Here is a 23,882-nt window from a genome sequence, read left to right on the forward strand (position 1 = left end):
AAATGTTGTCCAGTCGTGTTTATGTCAAGCCTATAAGGTCAAGTACCCCCAATTTATATCCACTGACCACCATCTGATGTTATCCCAAGATTAATTTTATTTTCTACTGTACGTTGGGCTTGTTTTCACAGACCCGGGTTGCCAACACTGGCAACAACCGCCACAAGCAGTCAGTTCAGTTGTCCACTAGCTGTCATCCACGGCCGTTGGGGGGGCTGTTATATTTATTCATCAGGCCTCGCCTCGGTACCCCGCGACTCAAAAGTGGGACAGTATCAACGCCGAAAAAGCGAAAAATATTTTGCAAGGCTGAGGATCACACATCGATATCGCATTGATCTCCCCACAGTAACGCAACACTCGAGGTTTGTGTGCATGCATTTCATTCATTCATTTCATTCATTCACTCTCCATCGTTCATTATCATGTCATAACACAACATCACACATTAGCAGTGTTAAGCTAAATGTGTGTAGCTGGCTGTTCATATTTGTTTTCTGCATGGTTATTCGCTTTTTAGAGATTTTTAGAGAAGTTATTTTTGCTTAATGGACCTGGTTCATTAAATGTTCTCGTTTGAGGCCCGTTTAATTATGAAGTTTGTGTCCCCCATTTGCTAAAACCCGTTCTTTATTTCAGCATGGATTGGAATAAGATACTATAAGGATTCGTTAGTGATGTAACAAAGAAGGGGCCAGCTAGCGTTGGCGATTCGGTCTTCATGGGGCCCTTGAACAGCAAGTTATGTTGCAAATGTCCAACTCAAAACGCGTAATTTCTGCCGAAATGGTACTTTCGAAAGGGTAGCGTGTACTACTGTAACGTCCGACCTAAAACATATTGAGGAAACCGCAGGATACACACCACACACTTCCACTTGTCAGTCACGTCATTTTGCCATCCTATAGTGTTTCTAATCGCTATTCGCTAAATTGCTAACGATGGCTAGCTAATAAGTGCTATCTGTGTGCGCGCCATGCAATGCAACCATCCATCAGGCCAGCGGAGCAGGTGTCCGCTTCTCAGGGCCAGTAAGAGTTTGGCCAATAATGTACCATGGCCTAATTGGCCTTTATTGCCGTCGAATTAACAACTGGCGATTCTATGTGGTGTTTAAAATGTTGGGACTGGCTGGCACACAGAATAGGCTACTATGGTTATACTTGATTAAGACCATTGCTGTTTGCTGCAGTGTTAAACGCGTTGCTATGGCTGTATGTTGAAAGGACGTCCCAAAAAAGTGTAGGCTACTGTAGCTCGGCGGTGGCGGCAGGCAGACATTCAGATAGAGAAGTTGATAGTCTATGGGCCGATTCATACTCCTATTTTAGAGCCGAATAAAAGTCGGTTCGGCTCTGTAGAGCCTACAATTTGACGTCATTTGAGTTTCGGGGGGGGGGCGGGTACCGTCCTAAAGTCGGCTCTTCGGTGCTACTGAAAATTTCTGACGAGCCAAAATCATTTCGGCACTACAGCGCCGAAACAGCGGTAAAATAGGAGTATGAATCGGCCCTATCTGTCTATCAATAATGATATGATACTTGTAATTATTTCCTGTGCAGATTGTCTTGTCAAGCAAATTACCCATCTATACAAACTCATCGTTTTAGAATGTTGTATTTTTTTCTCATTTCTCATTTTCTCACTGTCAGATATCCTCAAAGCTAAGAAGCTTATAACCAACTCTATAATTGCCATTGGGGGAAAACGCAGCCCCAATAATCATTGCTATTGATCCCCAAGCAGTGAAGTACAGTAACACCACCACTCATGTTCATCCTTTTGATCCACATTCTATTTGACCCAATACAGTACTACACACACGCACGCACGCACACACACACACACCACACACACATTGATTGATTGATTGAAATATTTATTAACAGTTTGTAGAATTTACAGTACATTTTAAGCACAAACTCAATACAAAGACTGTCAACTGTGAGTGGACGACCCAATTAAGCATTACACTTGTTTACAACAGGGTCCACATTGTTCAATTCATCAAAACATTTAAAGACATACAACCATTTAGAGACATACAAATAGACATTTCTATGTAGTTACACACACACACACACACCACACACACACACACACACACACACACACACACACAGTTCTATTCTGATAATCCTGTGAGGGGATTATTATCATTAAGAGGATCATCATCATGATCAACTAATAAAAGTACTGTGCAATGCTTGATGCTTTCCAGTCTGTATTCCTGGTTTCTTCTTTGTGACATGGTGTGACAGCTGTGGTAGTTAAAGGTACAAAGACAGATAGCTGAATATTGGTATTAGGCTGAGCGATATGATAAATCAATATCACAATTATTTCAAACTTGCCTCAATTATGATTAATGATTATAATAACAGTCAAAAACACGATACATTGTGAGCTTGTAGACAAGCTATTTTCACATTTATTGTTAAGTATTTAATCGGTTTAATGAGACTAATTTATTTAATTCATTATGAAAAATCTATTAAACATGTTTAGTGTTGATTTGTTTATTTACAAATTAGACAAATGTATTAAAAAAAACTGCTTTTCAATTAATCTAACCCACATGAGCAAGATACATTTTATCGGTTCTAAATATCGGTTTTGATATATTTTCGGTTAATTGCCCAGCCCCTACTAAGCTTATGCTTTTAATGCATTAATTTACAAAAACATTCACACACAAATCATCAGATAAGCTGAAGATACTAATCATATGATTAGTTACACACGTTACCGCAGTGAAATTTGTTCTCCGCATTTGACCCATCTTTTGGAGCTGCAACCCATCTTTTTGGACCCCCAATCCAACCCATTGATGCCGAGTACCAAGCAGGGAGGCATTGGGTCCCATTTACAGTCTTTGGTATATGACCCGGCCGGGGATCGAACCTCCCAATTTCAGGGCGGACACTCTAACCACAAGGCCACTGTCTGTGGGCCTATACTGCATCTGATCAGAGGGAGACATACTGTATAGGCCTGTTATCTACCGGTAATCATTCTGTCAGAAGTTGATTTCACTGCACATGACAAATAAAATCTCTGAACCCTTTTCTCACATAACCTCACTTCCTGTGTACACTTGCTCCCTTTTCCTATTTATATGCTGGGTCTGTCCTCTTTCTGTCCCTCTCCCTTCCTCCTCACCTCCCGCTCCCTCCTGATCATCATCACAACGGCACCTTCCTGTCACCACCACCCCCACTCCTATTCCTCATTACACCCCACCCCCTCACTCCTGTTGTCATGTCTCTTTCCTCCCCCGGTTCCAGATGAAGGTGGTTGGGGGCTGGACGTGGTGCTTGCTGCTCCTCTCCCCACCCCCTCACTCCTGTTGTCATGTCTCTTTTCTCCCCCGGTTCCAGATGAAGGTGGTTGGGGGCTGGACGTGGTCCCACCCCCTCACTCCTGTTGTCATGTCTCTTTCCTCCCCCGGTTCCAGATGAAGGTGGTTGGGGGCTGGACGTGGTCCTACCCCCTCACTCCTGTTGTCATGTCTCTTTCCAGATGAAGGTGGTTGGGGGCTGGACGTGGTGCTTGCTGCTCCTCTCCTCCCTGGCTGTGACAGCAGTGGCAGGCCAGGAACAGGAACAGCAGTCCCAGGCTGAGAGCTTAGACCTGGACACCCATGTGGATCTGGAGGAGGACATCATGACCATGATGGAGGAGGATGCGTTGGTAGAGGAGGAAGAGGAAGATGAGGAGGAGGAAGACTCCTTCACGCTAGGAAGCGAGGATGGAGAGAACAAAGACGAAGAGGCGGGAAAAGACGCGGCCGACACCAACATCTCTTTCCAGGTCAGGAATGAATGGGGTCAAAGAATGGGGTACGACTAGGACATTTACTCGTCACAGTAGGGCAATGTTATGCATCCACAACACATTAGGTATTAGAATGATCTAGCTAGCATACTAAACTGTATACATAATATAATCGCCTTCAATTGAAACCTCCCAGCTTTTAAGTTTCTTAATTATTTGCCATTAACTTTGCCTCTCCACAGGTAACATACAAGACCCCAGTTCCCACTGGAGAGGTCCACTTTGCTGAGACCTTTGATGACGGATCATTGGACAGGTATTAATTTACACTCAAAAGACAGTGAAACATTCCATTCCTGTCTGCTGTCTCATGTAGCTTTGGGTGATTACACTGGATATACTTGACAAAATAATCTTTGTAATAGAATGTCAGGATTATTTCATTGGACGCTACCTTTTGTTGATCTCCACAGGTGGCAGGTGTCAAAGACGGTGAAGGACGATGCTGATGATGATATTGCCAAATATGATGGTTTGTTCCTTTTTTTTGTCCCCTACCCCCTTTAATGTGGAACCATGTACAATGCTTGTACAGTAATACGTGAAAAGTGAAAAGGTTTTTTCTCATCACAATCGAGACATTGTCTTTTTTATTTCCATGTTGAGAAATGTTCATACATTTTCAAACATTTTTCAAAAATAGCAGAAATAGCACATGTAAGCTTGCAGATCAACTATTCTGCTATTTTGTCAATGTTTTGGAAAGAAACAATTATTAAATGTGTCAGTAATATCTTTGTATGTTTAAGTTATTTGTCATATCTGCCCCGTGCAAATTATGATTACGAATCAAAAGGCAAAGAGAAATACAAATTGTAACGTTCCAATGTTCAATGCAAAAAGAAACGCACAATTAAATTATTTATGTGGTAATTAATCGTCAACTTAAATGTATAATTGTGACATATGTGCTGATCTGCTGACTGTCTTCCCTCACCCCTCTGGTGGTCTGCTGACTGTCTTCCCTCACCCCTCTGGTGGTCTGCTGACTGTCTTCCCTCACCCTTCTGGTGATCTGCTGACTGTCTTCCCTCACCCTTCTGGTGATCTGCTGACTGTCTTCCCTCACCCTTCTGGTGATCTGCTGACTGTCTTCCCTCACCCCTCTGGTTGTCTGCTGACTGTCTTCCCTCACCCCTCTGGTGGTCTGCAGGCAAGTGGGCCGTGGAGCAGCTGAAAGAGAACAAGGTTCCTGGAGACCAAGGCCTGGTGCTCAAGTCCCGGGCAAAACACCATGCCATCGCCGCCCTGCTGGACAAAACCTTTGTCTTCGAAGATGACTCCTTGGTTGTACAGTGAGTTCACACTGTCATACTACGTTATCCATCAGCCAGGGCATCCTTTGGATTCACATGCTTTTCATATTAAATCCATAATTTCTGTAATCTATGTACTGTGACTCATCTGATGAACAGACCAAAAAGTATGTTTGTGTCCTAGGTATGAAGTGAATTTCCAGGATGGCATCGACTGTGGTGGAGCATACATCAAACTCCTCTCTGACTCTGGCAGCGTGAATCTGGTTTGTATACATTATATGAGGACAGTTTGGTATATCGCCTTCTGTGCAATACATTTACTGTAAGCATCGTTGGCTTCATAGTCAAAAAACATTTTATGCATCTCTAGTATAAGACTAAGCCATACTGTACTTTGATAAGATGACACTACATTTTTGCCAGGGTTTAGGTGGTTAAAATATATCAATAAATAAACCTAAAACTTTATTAAACTTTATTATTATGAATATATCGTTCAAAATATAATATAACTTACTGTTTGAATGTAGATTCCCTCTCAATCAGAAAGCCATTCATTCTATTTGGAAATCTCAAACTGCAGAGTTTTACTGTGTTGATTTAGCTGGAGTTCTATAACTACCGCTAGAGTTTAGACTATGATGAATATATACTGTAACCATAGCAGTGTTGACATCATGCATGATCCATGTACTGTAGCTACAAGTGGTCCTGGTGAAATAAGGTTCTTCTGTACTAAATAAATACTTGAATTAATATCTACATTTTGGTTGTGTGGAACCATAGGAGCAGTTCAACGACCGTACGCCCTACACCATCATGTTTGGACCTGATAAGTGTGGGGAGGACTACAAGCTACATTTCATCTTCCGCCATCAGAACCCTCAGAACAAAGATCTGGAGGAAAAGCATGCCAAGAGGGCTGACGTCGATCTCAAGAAGTTCTACACAGACAAGAAGACCCACCTCTACACTCTGGGTAAGTGGTCTAAACTAAAGGGTTATCTTGCAACCCAGATTTCTCCAACAAATTAAAAATAAAGCACAAGAGCAGTAAAGTGTGTGTTTACTGTTCAGATGAGCATGTATGTATAATGAACAATGTCTCCTTTCAACCTGTCCATTCTCTTAACGTGAACCTGTGCACATCTAAATTGCTGCATGTGTGTTTCTCTAATTCCGTTCAGTCCTGAACCCAGACAACAGTTATGAGATGTTCATTGACCAGTCCAGTGTGAGCCGCGGCAGCCTGCTTCATGATGTTGTGCCTCCCGTTAACCCAACCAAAGAGATAGATGACCCCAATGACTCAAAGCCAGACGACTGGGATGAGAGAGCAAAGGTTCCTGACCCAGAGGCCATCAAACCCGAGGACTGGTAAGCGGATCTCCCAGAATGTATTTTGACTGGAATGAACTCTGTTCAAAACCAAGCATTTTACTTTTTAATTTCATTCAGATTTCATTAATTTCATTCAGACTTTCTTATATATATCCATAATGTTATACCGGGGGCCGGGGTAACTTGTATAAAGAGAATAGGCTGCTGTGACCGTTTTGTGACAGCTTGTGTTTATGTGTATATCTAGAGATTCAAGTTACGCATATTATCTTTACAGTGTTCACATGTCATAGTTTTTGAACGGTAGCTAACTGTAGCTGTGTTCTAGGGATGAGGAGGAGCCAGCAAAAATGGAGGACCCTGATGCTCTGAAGCCAGAGGGCTGGCTGGATGACGAAGCAGAATTTGTCTCTGACCCTAGTGCTGATAAACCCGATGACTGGTAGGGATGGAAAAGAAATGTCAAATTGAAACACTGTGTTACCCATCCGTCTCAATTATCCGACCTCACTGCTCTCTTCTTTATTTCTCACTCTGCCCGTAGGGATGAGGAAATGGATGGAGAATGGGAGGCCCCTCAAATTCCTAATCCAGCCTGTGAGACTGCCCCGGGCTGTGGAGAGTGGAAGCCACCCATGGTCAACAACCCCAAGTATAAGGGCAAGTGGAAGGCCACACTGGTGGACAACCCCAGCTATCAGGTAACGGGGAACTTCTGATTACTAGTAATATTCGACCAAATTAAACGTATAATCCTTGCCACACAGAGCTAGATCATTAACCAGGTAGAGCTGGTAGAGCTTTCTCTTCTATGATGCTTTTATCTCTTAAATTGATGCAAATTAGTCACATGAATTAAATGCTCCTGGTTTGTAAGGAACTTTTATTATTGATACAAACATGAATTCCCTCCACCGCCCAGGGAGTTTGGAGCCCCCGTAAGATTGACAACCCAGACTACTTTGAGGACCTAACACCGTTCAAGATGGTGCCATTCAATGCTGTCGGCCTGGAACTGTGGTCCATGACCTCCGACATCTACTTTGACAACTTCATCGTCACGTCGCACAAGGAGGTGGCTGACCGCTGGGCCTCTGATAGCTGGGGGCTGAAGAAGCTGGTAGCCAGTGCCAACGAGGTACTCTATGAGAATGCACACAACCTCACATAGCCTACACTACGCTAAACCTTGTTTACACTGACGTCTTTATTTTAGACTATTATTAATTTAGCTTTAAGTGATCAGGCAAACATGTTCTCTCCTTAGTAAATTAATAGCAGTTAGATAATGATGTGCATCTGTGTAGTGTAGTTATGTGTTGTTAGCCTAGCTAAATAACATTACTTTCAACATCCCCAAACACATAATATGCTCTCTACTTGTGCTCAAACGGGTTGTTGCATTATTAATCAGTTACAAAGTAAAACAAACGCATCTGATCAAGTACTAGAATCCATAGAACGAGAATCACTATGACAGTTACGCTCAGAGAAAAGACGCCAGAGCGGACGTAGGGGGTGTGGCCATGAATTCCATGTATACACAACTAATTATATAGGGCTTCCTTGAGACTAGTTGACTAAACCCACTAACTTATAAACTTTGGAATGGATACATGGACTTTTGCATACCCTTTAACAAGTATACAGACAGACACTTGATCAATATAGCAGAAGAGAAGGTGAAGAAATGGTTCATGCTGACTCTTTGTCCCTCCCTCCCACCAGCCGGGGGTGTTTGCCCAGCTGATGATGGCTGCTGAGGAGAGACCATGGCTCTGGGTGATTTACATACTGACAGTGGGTCTGCCTATAGGACTGCTTGTACTCTTCTGCTGGCCAAAGGTACACAAACCAAGGACATTGAGGAGACTGAGTAATTTTTACATTTAGCTTTGTATTGGATTATTAAGACAGACTCAATCTAAATGCAGGTCCGCAAGTAAGTTTGGCTTTGGAAAAAAATGATCTAAGCCATTGGATGGACAGCACTTTATATACAATAAGTGAATACATAAAGATGTGTGCGTTATAACTACCGTACTGATGGAAGCGCAAAACACACCGGTACAAAAATGAATGCTTGTGTAATTAGGCAGCAGAGAGGCCCATCCTTTTTTGGGCCTGCACTCAGTGCATATCCAACACAGTGAATGGTCAATCATTTGAACAACAGAACTAGAATACGGTAGATGTATAAGGCCTCTGCTGCAACCATGAAATCAGTCATGAATCCTTTCAGTTGGCAGATTATCTGGACACAGTCATACTCATTTTAAGGTTCCTCTCTCTTCTTAGAACAGAGAGGAACAATATATATTGTTGTAACTTAGTCATGTAAAACATGGTTTTGGTTTGTTTTTTTTAATGTGAGAGGATTTTCATTGAAAGGTCTAAAGAAGAAAGTTGACAGTGAAAATATTACATTCAAAGAATGTAATGCTTACACCCAACCCGGTTTCATCAATGTAAAGCCATTGCTGTCCATATCCTACCAATAGAGCACCAAAGTCTGATGTAATATGCACATCCTACCTGGGTCGCATTTTATCCCCCATTCTGAATTCCTATAGACCTTTTATTTTATATATGGCGTCAAATAAGAATTGTGTTATAAAAGAATGATCCCGGCGGTTTCACTCATATGGATATTAAGAATCAAGTCAATCAACTGACGAGAAAACACTAATGTTACTGCTACTGAATTAGTCAAATCTTTGCCAGAAACATACTATTAAATAGACTGACTGACCATCGTAAACCATACAGAGCCACCTCCCCGACTTTTTATATATACCAGATGATTCTACGATGACCCTATGTTAAATTCTTCATAGAGAAATTACTTCCACAACCCAGGGGATGAGTGAGTGATGTCAGGACTTTGGTACTCTATGCGGGCCTGTCAGTCTGATATTTTAAATTATTTCAAATCATTTGGCGGGGTAGATGTTAACGCCCGCGGGAAGGTTCTGTCTGGTCCACCACATGCCGCCTGCTACCTTGCCAAGTCCTTTTTGTGCAATCCTGATAATTCTGTACTGCTCTCCTATGAATTGTATCATGAATATATCAAATAAATCAAATCAAAATCAAATTCATCTAAATGTCCTCTTGCTCTCCTTCACAGAAATCCGACGATGAATATGAGTACAAGAGGGTAGATCTCCCTCAAGCACCTGTAGAGGAGGATGAAGAAGAGGATGAGGAAGAGGAGGAAGGGGTAGAGGAGGAAGAAAAAGTGGCTGATGTCCCAGTTACAGAGAATGCAGCAGGTTAGACAAATAGCACCACACACACACACACACAAAGTACATGCATGTCAACTCTCGTTGGTATTGAGTTTGTTCGATTATTTGGTACCATATCGGCAAATAATATTTTTTTGCCAGCAAGGTAATCTACAGTATACTCTCTCTGTGTCAACAGTGTTGTTTAACTTCTGTCAGAAGCGTAATACTAATAAGATGAATAGTAGCTCCTACAAATGGGAGTTATGGTAACGTGATTTCAGAATGGACGTTATGAAAGAGCCATGCTCATTATGCCGTCCCTTCCGATCCCCTCTCTTTCTATCACCCTCTTGTAGAAGCAAAGGAGAAAAAACAGGAGGCGGAGAACATCACAGAGGAGGGTGGGGAGGATCTAGAGGGAGATGAAGGTGAAGAAGACAACGAGGAGGAGGACGAGGAGGAGGAGGTGGTGGATGAGGAGGAAGATGAGGAGGAAGATGAGGAGGAGGAGGAGGAGGAGGAAGGGGAAGAGAGCAAACCCCATGAGAGAAAATCAGAAGATGAGGTCAGTGTTCATCCTTCTTACTGATGGCTCTATACTGACTGAAACTATTCAGCCGAAACTATTCAGCCGAATAGTGGCAAAAAAATATTTTATGCAGTATTTGTAATCTACTGCTTTTTTATGATGACGACGTGATCAAAATGTAATAATTTATTTTGCCATTATCATGTAGCTCTACAACAAAGTTATGGCAGCATTGGTACAAAAACTTGTAAAACAAATATATATATATATATATATATATAATTTATATATAATATAAAATAATCATATTCGGTATATTTTTTTCCTATGTTCGTTATTCTGTTTCGGCCAAGAATTTCCCATTCGGTGCTTCCCTAGTGATTTTTGTATTAATTTCAAGACAAGAATGCCCAGTTTCATAAGCATCACCCTCAGTTGATACAATGTTCATCTCTGCAGACATCTCTGGGGACCCCAATCTACATTCTATAGAATTCTCAGTATTATTTTAATGCCGAGAGGCTGACCAAAAGGGTGCATTTGTTTACCAGGCTACTGTCAAACAATTAGAAAACATTTGCTGTTTTCCGACTTGCTTTCACTGACCAACGCAAGAAGTGAAAGCATGTTTGCAGAGTGGGTGCTGTGCCACTTTTGGGACATCCACACCATTTCCATATAATAAGGACGTTGTGTAACCTTTTGTCAACAACTTTGGCCTTAATACTTGATATGGATAAATCTAAAAACTTATGAAACAAACGTTTATCATCGTTATAGACATTAATAATATCACAATTCGCTGTCGAGATCGTTTTCTCGCCCAGGCTGAATCACAAAATGCTAAATAAGCCTAATTGTTATTTATATTTGAACATACAGAACAAATTCCTGTATGGCCTACATCTTATGGACCAGCAATAAAATGCTTCAGAGTTATTGTAACAAATTGAAAGTCAAAGATTATTTGAAATAATGCTTGCACGCATATTCCATTTAAATTCTCAGGATTATATTCCCAATGGACGATGTTTGTTCAGATTTATTCAGCAGACAAATGAGGTTTGCAGGAATACAGTTTGGTTTGCAAAACACATCACGTGGGATAACACTACATCTCTTTACTCTCTCTCTTTGTCTGTCTTGCTGTGTCATCCAGCCAAAGGACAGCAGCGACGCCATCGGAGACAGCCACAAACAGGCCGTGAGAAAGAGGAGGGTACGGAAAGACTGAGGATGCGGACCACGCTCTTTCCACCTTTCTCTTCCTCTCTCCTTCCAGCATGCCCTGATGACTGAGGTGGAAGGGCTGCCGAGCCTTGCCTCCTCCGCGCTGAACAGCATGTGTTTCCGCCAGCCAACCGGTAGTCTGCAACCATCCACCAACTACAATACCATATCTGCTCCATATCTCTTCTCCATGGCATCCACCTCCTCTCAGCCTCTGTCCCTCAGCTACACTATTCTAAGGTCTCCATGTTTCCTCTGAGTGACAGTGCGTCATCTCCCCTCCCTCCAGTTTTCCATTCCCTCATCCATAGCCATTGAATGAATGGCCCCCAATAACTGCCTTTTTGGAAATCTTGCTTCTTTAGCTTCCATCCATTTCCTCTATCCTCCAGTCCAAAGCGTGCGTGCGTGCGCGCACACACACACGTGCACTCATTAGCCTGTGCCCTCCATCTTTCTCCCTTAAGCCCCATTTAAGCTTTCCAGTCTTCCTTTCTGAACATAGTTCATTGGAGTTTTTACTGTTGGCTTTTTATGATCGTACGATCTGACTGCTCTGAGAGGGCTGAGACCGCGGACAGCCTCTGTGCCTCTGTAAACTAGTTGTATAATACCGCTCATTACAGAGCACACAGGCGCCATCTCACGAGTGACATTCTTTGGTTTTCTGCAGCCACTCTTTGGTGAAGCATATCTGAGGATGCAGGTAGTTAACTTTGTTTTTTGCTTTTTTTTCCTTCTCAGTTAAATTAGTTTTAAGCCTCGAGCTGAGGCAAATTGCTTTTGAGATGTGACCATAATGACAGGACACCTTGTCCTATGGTCAAAATGTTACCTCTTCAAGAAAATCATGCTGATTTTAATTCACTTGTAAAGGGAGTCGGGGGAGTGTCGGTTTTTTCTTTTGTTTTGTTTTTTTACTAAGTTATAGAAAACTGAAGATCAAAAGGATCAGCACTGATTATACTATTTATTCATGTTTTAAAACTGTTTATTCATGTTTTAAAACTATTGTTCGTTTTCTGCCAGTTTGAGAATTAAAACATATTGACAATGCCAATTTTGGGTGTCTTTAGGTCTTTCTTTTTTATGACCAACTGTTTATTGTTTTCAATACAAGCCGTACAATAAACAGGAAGTACACAAGATTGTATAATCCTAAATAAAAGGTGAATAAAAAAATCTAATAATATAAAAGGAAACGTATAGATACTAGCAGTAGATACTAGATACAGCACACTGTACATCCAAATAAATCACAATCAGGTAACAGATTACCAAACATCTGGATCGAATTTATTCTTACCTCTATTGCTGACCACAATACAAAGTCTTAATTCTCCCATTCTGAGCATATTTCTCGACCTGATTAATAAGATGGGAAGGCAATTTCTCATATGCTGCTACAGTCCCCAGTTGACAGAACTACAGGTATATGTCCACTGGCAGCATGAACCAGGACTATCCGACTCCTACCCAGCACGCGTTGTACTAGTCCAATCTGCCTCTGGCCTATGGGAGATCGTACAGTGGTAGGTGATCAACCAAAATGTACTTTTGGGCAGGACCACAGGAGATGTGACAGAGTGCCATCATTATCATTACATCTCCAGCACTCTGGACTCAGTTCATCAGTTTAGCTCTGAATAACTTTGAAGGAGTCAAGTTGATTTTATTTAAAACATTAAACTGGACCAGTCTTGTCCGGTTCTTGCTGGACTTTTATTTTATGAAATGCATTCGTTTTTCTCCAGAAAATGACATTTCTTAATCCGTTTTCCATCTTTGGGTCTTTGTTTTACCACTGAATTGCATTGTTTGAGCCTAGGCCTGTTTTGAAATGCTGTACTTTTAACTTGTTTTATGATATAAAACACTGAGAAGTGCATATCCAACACAGTGAATGGTCAATCATTTGAACAACAGAACTAGAATACGGTAGATAGATGTATATGGTGTTGGCCTCTGCTGCAACCATGAAATCAGTTGGCAGACAGTGCTGTTCCAAAATATCTGGACTACCTGAAATATTAATTCTGGAATGCTTACGTGAGAAAACAGGTTTATGCAAATTTATTTTCTATTACTGTCTGAAGCTTTTGTAGGTTCTTGTTCTTGCCGAGTGATGGCAGATTTTCCTGTTTACATGTTTGCTAATTGTACACATGCTCTTGGAAGTAAAACGATATTTAATTTAAAAAAAAGTGTGGTTTTTACTTCCTTGGTTTCAAGATATACTGTAAGCAGTTGGAAAAGTTACTCTAAAATTAAATGAACACAAACTTTTACTGTGTATGAATTCATAATTCATACCCATACTTCCAAGTAGTGAACATGTGTGGTGCCGGTGTCTCCTCCATGTTTAGTTCGTCTCTCAGTCTCAGTTCGTCTCTCACTCTCAAACTACCCAGTTTGTTCTGCGTTCCGGACAGTTTAAGGCCCGCCCTTCCGCATCCGATACTTCACACGTAAGAAACTCGATCCCAACCCAGTCTACCATTATAAATAAACACTCAAGCCCACAGTATAAAGCACGTGAAAATAACTAGTTACTTTTGAAAAAAAGGCAGTGTAATATTACTCAAAATGTGAAAGTAACTAGTTACTTTATCGTTACTGGAAAAAATGAATATTACTTAAAGTAATAAGTTACTTTCCAACACTAAGAAATAAGAATGCAAACATACTTTGGTAGTATGATTCTTCTTAAGTTTATAAAACACCACATGAAAATTATACCACCTGTACCTTTTTTGTAATTTTCTATCAAGTAACTATTACACACATACCGGTAGATTAAGTAAGCAATAAAATCCCCAGAGAAATAAATTATATTTTATCTTTATTAAAACAAACATCAGAAGGCAATTGAGTTAACATTTACATGGCATCTACACACAGGCCTTCTAGGGAGGTGTGTTCTGTAGGGAGGGCATAGCATGCCAAAAGGAAACTGAATAAATATAAGCATATACTGTAACTGTTCAAATATAATTATAACAGGATTCATGAAGTGTGCAGTGTGCCCATCTGAAAATGTTATGTTTCCATACTTTTACAATAGCACCAGAAATAAGTCATTCTTGATATGCAAGTATTTAATAAATTCCAACTTTCTCAAGTCCAAATGAACAAAATCTGCCCGATTCAAGACGAAAGTTCAATGTTGAGATTACATTCCATATCATTGCCTTGTTCCTCCAATTTCCTTAAGCCAGAGTTCTACTCAGTAGCGCACGGGCACCATGCACTGGAATTAGCAGATGTACAAGCTCAATGCATCACATGCATTGTGAGACTGTACATTTGCTATTACCGGTGCACAACTAAGTATAAATCAGGCATTAGACCAAGGCAGTGTGGGCCTTTGAGGCTCCACGCTCCCATTTACACTTGCAGAATTGTGATCAACCATATATCTAATATGGGATCAGCACATCACATTTGATGTTCCTGGTAATGCCCAAATATTCTTCCAGGCAGTGTTCTTCAGCCTGGGTGAGTGGATCAATAGCACTCAAGGCCTCTAGTTTCCTTCTTCCTTTTACAGTTAGAGGGGGAAGCTGGCCTGCCCCTTTTGTCTGCTCTTCCATTAACTGTCTTTCGCTTCAGTTCCTCCACGTCTCATTCGGTCTATTCTGCCGTTGCCTCACTAATACTTAATATGATTTGCACTGTCCTTTCTCCTGCAACTACAAGGATAGGAAGTACCTTATTCTCAATTAAACCTTGACATCACATCTTTGTCACGGTTGTATGGTTGTTTTATTAGAAAGTTAAAATTCTAACATTTGTTTGGACCCCAACAAGGACTCGCTTTTTGGGACAACAAACGGGTAAATTTAACGGGTCACCAATGTTTTTGTTGAAATAAAATATTGTATTGTCAAAGGATTTAGTTTTATGACAAAACAGCAATAAAAGGTGAATCTATGTACATTTCTGACCACTTCAGTTTCCCTGTGCTTCCGCTTTCCAAGCATGCCGTAGTGGCAATATCAAACAAACCAGATACCAATTCCCTGTGCATACGAAACTGTATAGTCGCTTTACCCATTCTGCTATCAAGTTATTTGATTCAACCATATTTCATAAGACATACACTTATTAGACAAAAAGAAAAGAACAACAGCGTTCAAGGCGTCTGTTACTCACACATGAAGGAATTACATGACCATGCGATTCATATTTGATTCATCATTAATACAGTCCAGTTCAATCCAGATTAAACAAGTTTTGAAGTACAGAAATGAAATCATGGCATCATTAGGACATCCAAGATCCAACCAAAAATGCAGATCCGGCTTACATAGAAATACAGTATATAAATAAACAAACAAACAAACAAATCAGTGTTTAGAAGGAATTTTAGGTTTGTGCCTTCTTATGTGACGGATTAAAGTTTTGCCACATTGGACAATACTATGCTGTGCCAAGTTACATATTTAAGAGAAAATGTAGCAACTTTAGCAAACTCAACGTTTCTCCATCTGAATTTTAAATGTAACGTGGATGGACAGCGTGCATATTAAAAGAAAAAAGGAAAATGTATTTGCAAATACTATTTACTCCAAATCTGACAGTGTGAGAATGAACCCTATGTACAAATACCCCGTGACCACTTGTCTTGCCAGTTGTTCAGTATACAAATTTAGTTTTTCTTTTTTTCCCCCACTGTTCTGTACTAGTGATCCAAGGATGACCTTTAGTCTCTAGGAAGGAGAGAAAGCTGCTACAAAACAGAGCTGGCCAATACTGTCGTTAAATCAGTCCGTTATGTCCATGTCTTAACATAGTGAGGTCATTAGGATTTATGGGGAACATTGTTGATATTGAACATGAATCCTATCACTGTATTCTATTGTGTAAAGATCGTAACAGAGCACTTGAAATACATGTTTTACGTAGGCTGGCAGAGACAATGCATTGGCAAGTGTTTTGTTTTCTTCTTCAGATTTTCATGTCATCACAATAGAATTCACGTTGAATATCATCTTTCAAGTTGAATATCAAAGTTCTCCCTTTTTAAATTTTTGATTCAAGTAAATTTGATTAGACTCATTTGACTTTAGTAAAGACCCAAGTCTGTTAAGGAAACAAATTCATCTCTGTGTCTCTGTGGTGGGTTTACTCTTCCCTGGTGTTTGTCATTATCCAGGGCTTCCTTACTTCCGTTTGCCCTTGGTGTCGGTAGTCTGGAACACACTGGAGGCAGACATCAGGTTTTCAATGTATTGACCGAGAACCTGGTTCTCTGACTTGAGCTTAAGGTTCTCCTCCTTGACCGCATCCACTCGTGCCGACAGGTCTGCAACATAAAATGGGGAAAGTCAACAAAGATTATTCCAAAACAGAATAAAACATCCATTTTCCAATCCAATTGACTGCCATGATTCAGGGTGTTTTTCACCAACCTTTGGTAATCATAGATTAGAATATCATATCATATTCTGCGGAGCTCCATTCTGTGCACGGGTGCTCTTAAATGACGCACACAGGTGTGCTAGAATCGGAATCCATGATCCATATCCATACACGACAATCCGTTTTCGTTTTCAGGAAGTAATACAAATTCGATTTGATGGACTTTTGATAAAAATACACAAAAATTAGAATTTGCCCATTTTTTTGGCATCCATTGTTAGGTATGACCATATGATGACCACGGATATGGTCTAAAAGTGTGAAAAACGTATTTTTCATTTAACACAGTGCTCTTCACCACTATCATCAAAACACCAAATGAAGACATAATTTCCTTCCTTCCCTCCAGTGGAATTCCATAGACTTGTACAATCTATGCTATATAGACATAGATACTAAGATAGACAGACCTGCACAATATCATTTCACGTGTTAACACCAAGCAAGTACCAGATAATGCTAAATCAGGTGATGTGAATATACAACAGAAAGGGTGTGGGGGGGGGGGGGGGACGACTGGAGAGGTGAGTAATGGCTCGTACACACTGCACGATATTTGCACTCACCGAAAAACTCCCGATCTGACGCAAGATCGGGCTTTGATCGCCAAGGTTTTGCTTGCTGTGTGTGAAAGGCTCTGCAAGAAGATATAGCGCCGATAAAAGTGCTTGCCGACGCCTTCCCGACCGTTTCTGAATATCAAGCACGTTTGATATTTGGCTCCTCGCTGTCGCTGCAGCCCACGTAGGCTACACGCTATCACAAACATTTCGGCCTGTGTATCCTGGCTATTCCTGTGTGTGTGGCATGCACGGAGAGAGAGAGAGAGGCGTCCTGTGTCGGTCTCGTGCTTGTATCACGGCATCCTGCACATGCTTGAGATGTCACAATGAATTTAAATAAATACAAATTATGTAGCCTATATCGGGTCTGGATCGCATCTTGGTGAACTCTTGCATTGTGTGATGCCTAGTCGGCGACCAATCGTTTAGTGTGAAAGCCACAACGATATAATGACAGTCGATTTTAAAAAAAAGACTCCTGTGCAGTGTAGCGTGAAAAACGATCTGATGACTCGCCGACAACTTTAAAACTCCTACAGTGTGTAGGGGCCATAAGAATGACTCAGGAGAAAAGGAGATCAAGGGCTACCAAGATGGCAATAAAAGGAGATGAGCATGTTACAACATTTTAGTTCAATGCCCAATACATCTTGCAGAGCAGTATGAGATGGATGTGCATTGATTGAGATATGAGTTGGTGTTAGTAAGAGAGCAAGGAAAGAAGTGTAGGGAGGGCAAGAAGAGAGAAAGAAAGGCATACCTTCCAGCGTGTGCTGAAGTTCCAGAACCTGATTTATGAGCCTGGTCTTCTCTTCCACCTCCACTTGGTTCTCCATGTCTCCTGAAGCATACACACAAGTTCCATTTTACATCATGTCCATAAGTAGATACAACATGCACACTGCAAATTACAAGATCTCTCACTCTCTCTCTCTCATGCATTGTACTTAATTTTTCCTCACACCACAAGACAACCATACACAATAAAGTGTCCATACCATCTATGTCACAGTTCATGGTGAAGAGCTCTGTGTCCTGTTTGGTATACAGGGCTGCAGTTCGACTGTCCGCTGGAAGACACGACAGAGGCGAAAGGGAGGGAGGAAACTTCCATCAGTGACTGACTGTATAATAATACTGTTATCTAGCAGCAACAGCAAGTACATGCATAGTCTTACTGCTGTCTTGTACACTGATTCGCTATCATTGCAAAGAGAGGGTAGCACAAGATGGGTTGAGAGATACAAAGGAAATGCATTAAAATCTAGATCAATTCGGTAAATGACCGCTTTTGAAGATCGGCTCTTTTTGACACGCGACACCGTCGTAGGACAGAGTATAAATGAGGCACGCCCAGGCAGGCCGATATGGAGGAGCCCCACGTCCAACAGAGCTACGTAAACACATCAACACAGATCCAATTAGCTGGTACTGTAGCAGTAGCTAGCTACCGCAATGCTACACAGCCTGGGCTATTTGAAATTCTCCAATATGAAACATTTCCGTGAAAACTGTGGGAAATTAGCCTTGGATAAAGACTATCATCGATTTTTACGTTTGCATACCGGTATCTCTGATACTAAAGTAAAAGTCAGAGACTCGATCTACGATAGTCTTGATCCACGGCTAGTGGGAAATCAAATCATACACTCGTAACTGTGCACTTGACGTTATTGGGAAATAATACAGAAAATCCGCTATTTAACGCTGCGTTTGATACACGATACATGATGGAAGATACGAGGCACGACGAGAATGAGAGAAAACGTGTAAATATCACAAGACGTACGTTGGGCCCTGAATAACATTTTAGAGTCAAATCACCAAAGCATTAGCAGCCGTTATCTTACCCACTTAGCCGGAACAGCATGAAATTAAACGGTAGCTAAACAGAAATGCTGAAACATAAACACTGATGTAACGTACTAGCATGCTGCTAGGCTAGCCAGTTAGCTTGTGTCACCAATCAACGCCATTGTCGGTTTGCAAAGCAGCGGATCGTCTGGTCCACTGCGAATAACGACTCTTTATGTCGATGTTAAGGTTTACCTTCGGTGAGACAAGAAAGTTCCGTTTGGCTTTCGCTCGGGTGACCTTGTAGCCTAAACAAGACACTGCCGTTTTGCTTCTGGTGTTGAGACAACACTACACTACTAAACAACCTCACTCACACACAGTCAGACACCACATCATCATCCAACAACACACGACACGAGTGACCGACCACACTGTATTTACCAAGGTGTACCGCCAGAGGGAGACAGAACTAAAAAATGTATTTTCATGGATACCGAAAGACCTCCTCAGTTGGAGAGATGGGTAACAGGCTAACAGCCAGGATATACAGTATGGGCACCTCAATGTAAAATTGGCATTTTGGGGCATAAACAATAATTTGAAGGATAAAATTAAGTCTGATAATGACGTACCGTGCATGTTCATATCTGGTCTATTAATACTTTACATTTCAAATATGACATTTTTCAACATTTCACACAAAATAGCCAATTTTACATCGAGGTGCCCAGATGTCCCTAGTAGTGCCCACCTACCTACCCTGTATCCAAGAGATGCACCCCGCTGGACATGCAAGGCTTGCAAGCCAAGGCCCCCCACTCAGTAACTATAAGCACAGTAAGCTACTTTAACCCAGGCGCCACTGTCCTTGGCTTGTAGACAAAAAAAAACACTAATCTTAAGTGGTTAATGCATGCCCAACAGTAGCGTGTAGACTGTACAGTCAGCATGTTTTGCTGTCCTACCTCATTTAATGGACCCCCCTACCACACCTACCATCACCCCAACACAATAGATGGTAAAATAAAGTTATTCTTCTTGTAACAATTCACATGTAGCGTACACAATCACAAAGGAATCGTAAAGTAAAAGGCATGTGTGTGTGCGTGTGTGCTTATAAAAGCCAAACACCTTTTAAAGTAGCCTCTTCAGCCTTGTCACAATAGAAATGCTCACACAACGACCACACCTGATTTACAAGTTTGTAGTTGATTGAGGCTTCTGTTCTGCGCCATATCATATAGGCCACTCACTTGCATTTCTTGTGCAAGTCATTTGCTGAACTACCTGCCTGCCTGTCACAACTTAAGCTTTGTATACCTAAAGGTATACCGTATACCTAAAGGCATAGATCACTCCTAGTACCTATACCTGCATATAGAAAATACCTGCATATAGAAATCCCCACACCATGAAATGAAATATGCCTTCTGTGTACATGTGTATGCGATGATGACTTCTGTGTCTGTGTATGAGATGATGACTTCTGTGTATGTGTTGTAACAATATAATTATATTTATAGTTATTGTGCTCAGTGTGAATGGCACTAGATATAGATAGTATGTCTATTCTCTCCAACAACTTAATTACAGTCAACAAGTTAGTGGTTATACATCTCCAACTGACTTTATACAACTCATGATGTGACTAGTGGTAAGTAACCATGTCAGAACCAGTCCATGCATCATAGCTCAGGTACGTACAATATCCACATACCATGTTCTTGAATAATAACATTTTAGAGAACAGTTGTGTCAGACACATATTTTCTGAAATGAATGTACCTGCATCGTCTGCCAGAGAGATATTGGTGAAGGTCCCATCATCTTCATCCAGCTCGTTCTCCATATCTCTGCTCTGCTTTGTTTTTTCTCTAGAATGTTATGTTCACTTAGTTTAACTCGCCCTTTTGCTGGCAGCTGTTCTTAAACCCATGCCTTTACTTTGTTGTTTGGTTGCTTTTAATACATATCTTCCTCATACAGTCCCTATGTATGTATTTCAGTTCCTCCCTACCCTCCCTCCCTCCATCTCTCGCAATCTCTCTCTCTTTCTTTTTGTATCTCTCACTCTGTACTTTCCCCTACACAGACACCTGTTCCGGCTCCACCTCCCCACGAATAATTCACGTCACGACGGTTACATGCACTACCTGACCGGTGGCTCCACCTCCCCACGAATAATTCACGTTACCACGGTTACATGCACTTGACTACCTGACCGGTGGCTCGGATGACAGAGTTTTCATAGCTGGGCTTTAAAGGCAACATATGTTTCAAAGTTCAACCTCCAACAAAAACAGGAACAATAAGGGGCCATAAAGACATCATTCAGTGTACACGGCACGCACACACACGCCGCACGCACGCACACGCACACACACACACACACACACACACACACACACACAATGTGGATGAATTGAATAGTAACACATTAACCACTAAGTGAAAGTATGTATAGTTGTTTATACAGACGTACTGCACCTAGCCACTCTAGTTTTGAAAATACAACATAACCCTGAACGAGCCAAGCTCACCAAATCTGCAGCAGTATTCATGTTTATTGTACTTTGACTCCACTACATTTCTAGGAATGGAAAAGTGTACCTTTGAATGAACCAGTTAAGCCCTATTTTAATAGTGAAAATAGCAGATCTATGACCTTGTGATTGTGACCTGCAATTTCTGGAAAATATTTGAATCTTTTTGGAAGACGTCTGCAATACAGCAATGCATTGATGCTAAACAGAAAATGTATTTGTAATTTGTAACTTTTGAATAGGCTACTTAAGTATCTTATAACGCACATAAGCCTACTTTTGAATCCTCGTGGTGTTTTTAAAAGCAAGTACTCCAGTACTTTAACTCAAGTACAAATCTGACAGAGCAACTTTCACTTGCAGTTGAGTCATATTGGACCAGGAGTATCAATACTTTGACCCAAGTACTGGAGTTGAGTACTTTGTCAAACACTGGTACTACTCTACTCTCTATAAAGCAGTTGGACACTATTCACCACTTAAACCCTTTCCTCACTATTTGTATTTTGGGCATGTCATGATAAGTGAACAAATCAGTAAGTGATCTACAAGCTTGTAGATCAGCTACCGGTATTTTCGACCAAGAGATTTGGAGTAAAGGGAAAAAATAAGGGCGCCAAGGAGTGAGAAACCCCGGTCAAGTATATAGTGTTTAAGGATTTACATGAATAACAACCAATGTTGACAATTACTTTTTGGCTCCAAAGGTACTACACTATTATGGTATGAGGAAAAGTTTTATGGGTGTACTGACAAGTAAGACAATGCTGCTTCCTGCTTACTATTCTAGAGTTAAAAATAATGAAAAGGAAAAAAACATAATCAATTCAAAGTCTGGGCTGAATTCCATAGCCTAATGCAAAGTGCAATTGCAATGCCCCATTCTAATTCTATGCTATTCCTTTTATCCATTATTTATTTTATGCAAAAAGCATTTAGAACTGCTTTCCTGTATGAAATGTGTAGAAATAGGAACTATATGAATCAATCAGTGATAGATTGCTCTCACTTTTACTTAAGTTTTATTATCGGCAGCAGTTGTACATGTTGATAATTATCCATTTAATACGTGATATGCACATTTTATAATGATTGCAGTATAATAAAAGCATAATCTCTGTATTTTGTGCTTAATTTGACATTTTACTACACAATAAAAGCCTCAGTGTTCTTTTTTTTGTACAAACAAATATAATGTTTCAGAAAGGGTTTTACTGTAAATAGCGCAGTTTTGTCCTCTGTATGTCCATGTGTAAAGGCACATTCAACCTGGATGTCAATAAGGAAATCTATTGAGATGAATGATGAACGAATGGTGCCAAACTGTCTACCCATCAGCGTTCTTTCCAAACATTGGGGTTACCAAAGTTCACTGAAGAAAACGAAGAGAAAAACAAAGCAACAGAGCTTCCTTGACAGAAAAGTGGAAGATCGCCGACTGTGGGACTAGCTTTGAGACCCACCATTCTATTGTCTCAACAAGCTTTATTTATTCAAACATCAATTGGTTTGTTAGGAAGTTTGTGGGATGTGTGCTCCCCCCGGACCATTTCAAGATCAGTATGGTGAAAAAGCATGCAGTACAGGGGATGCCATTTTTTCCAAACATGCTCAAATATACAAATTATATTCACAGCACCGGCTGTTGTAACCCAAAAAGGCTGATGAACTCTTTCAGTTGTAAGTCAATTATGCTTATCTTATCTTGGACATTATTGGATTCAGAAATGTGAACGTTCATCACTGTCAAATGGAGCGTTTAGACAAATGACAGCTTTTCCATAATGACATAATCTTTCCTAAGTCTCATGTCCTGGTCTGGACCAATACTCCCTTCCCTTTAACGGTAACCCAGTTCCACCGTGACCCATCTGTGTTTTCTCTGTGTGTGTGTGTGTGTGTGTGTGTGTGTGTGTGTGTGTGTGTGTGTGTGTGTGTGTGTGTGTGTGTGTGTGGAGGGGGGTGCGTGTGCCTCCCTGCCTGCCTACAGTGCTCAAGTGCCGTATTCTTGACCCTCCCTTCCTTCCCGTCTTGATATACCAATAGAGAACGCCCAGGGTGGATTTCAGAGGCCAGAACAGCCTGAAATCAACTAAAGACACACATATACAATACACACACCCCCA

General features: G+C 41.0%; 3 protein-coding genes across 4 annotated transcripts in view; 1 reads left to right on the forward strand and 2 right to left on the reverse strand.

The window, feature by feature from the left end:
- gaa2 (alpha glucosidase 2) overlaps window positions 1-23,882 on the reverse strand; it is a 411,077-nt gene that overhangs the window by 151,798 nt on the left and 235,397 nt on the right. The gene's annotated exons all lie outside the window — the stretch shown is intronic.
- clgn (calmegin) lies at window positions 205-12,489 on the forward strand. Its single transcript, XM_083765330.1, has 15 exons — window positions 205-365; window positions 3,523-3,813; window positions 4,020-4,093; window positions 4,251-4,309; window positions 4,991-5,132; window positions 5,278-5,359; window positions 5,883-6,075; window positions 6,284-6,473; window positions 6,766-6,879; window positions 6,982-7,138; window positions 7,360-7,575; window positions 8,166-8,282; window positions 9,568-9,712; window positions 10,027-10,235; window positions 11,359-12,489. Exons 2-15 carry the CDS (start codon window positions 3,523-3,525, stop codon window positions 11,431-11,433), a joined length of 2,064 nt encoding a protein of 687 aa, XP_083621456.1. The 5' UTR covers window positions 205-365; the 3' UTR covers window positions 11,434-12,489.
- scoca (short coiled-coil protein a) lies at window positions 14,255-21,205 on the reverse strand. Of its 2 annotated transcripts, none has more exons than XM_083765929.1 (4): window positions 20,999-21,205; window positions 18,415-18,486; window positions 18,177-18,257; window positions 14,255-16,737 (listed from the first exon to the last, which is right to left on the reverse strand). In XM_083765929.1, the coding sequence occupies exons 1-4, from the start codon at window positions 21,060-21,062 to the stop codon at window positions 16,595-16,597; spliced, it is 360 nt and encodes a 119-aa protein (XP_083622055.1). In that variant the 5' UTR covers window positions 21,063-21,205; the 3' UTR covers window positions 14,255-16,594. The 2 variants fall into 2 exon arrangements, with proteins under 2 accessions (XP_083622055.1, XP_083622056.1); XM_083765930.1 differs by lacking the exon at window positions 20,999-21,205 and adding an exon at window positions 19,466-19,615.

Source organism: Protomyctophum parallelum (assembly GCF_964188405.1).
Source record: "Protomyctophum parallelum genome assembly, chromosome: 5".
NCBI classification, from domain to species: Eukaryota; Metazoa; Chordata; class Actinopteri; order Myctophiformes; family Myctophidae; genus Protomyctophum; species Protomyctophum parallelum.

Excerpts from the sequence above, each read along its gene's own strand:
- clgn (XM_083765330.1), top strand. The coding sequence starts at position 3,523 with ATGAAGGTGGTTGGGGGCTGGACGTGGTGCTTGCTGCTCCTCTCCTCC. Across the intron at positions 5,133-5,277 it reads GATGACTCCTTGGTTGTACA|GTATGAAGTGAATTTCCAGG; the intron begins GTGAGTTCACAC and ends TTTGTGTCCTAG. Across the intron at positions 7,139-7,359 it reads TGGACAACCCCAGCTATCAG|GGAGTTTGGAGCCCCCGTAA; the intron begins GTAACGGGGAAC and ends TCCACCGCCCAG.
- scoca (XM_083765929.1), bottom strand. The coding sequence starts at position 21,062 with ATGGAGAACGAGCTGGATGAAGATGATGGGACCTTCACCAATATCTCT. Across the intron at positions 18,258-18,414 it reads CATGAACTGTGACATAGATG|GAGACATGGAGAACCAAGTG; the intron begins GTATGGACACTT and ends TGTATGCTTCAG. Across the intron at positions 16,738-18,176 it reads ACTTCAGCACACGCTGGAAG|ACCTGTCGGCACGAGTGGAT; the intron begins GTATGCCTTTCT and ends TTTATGTTGCAG.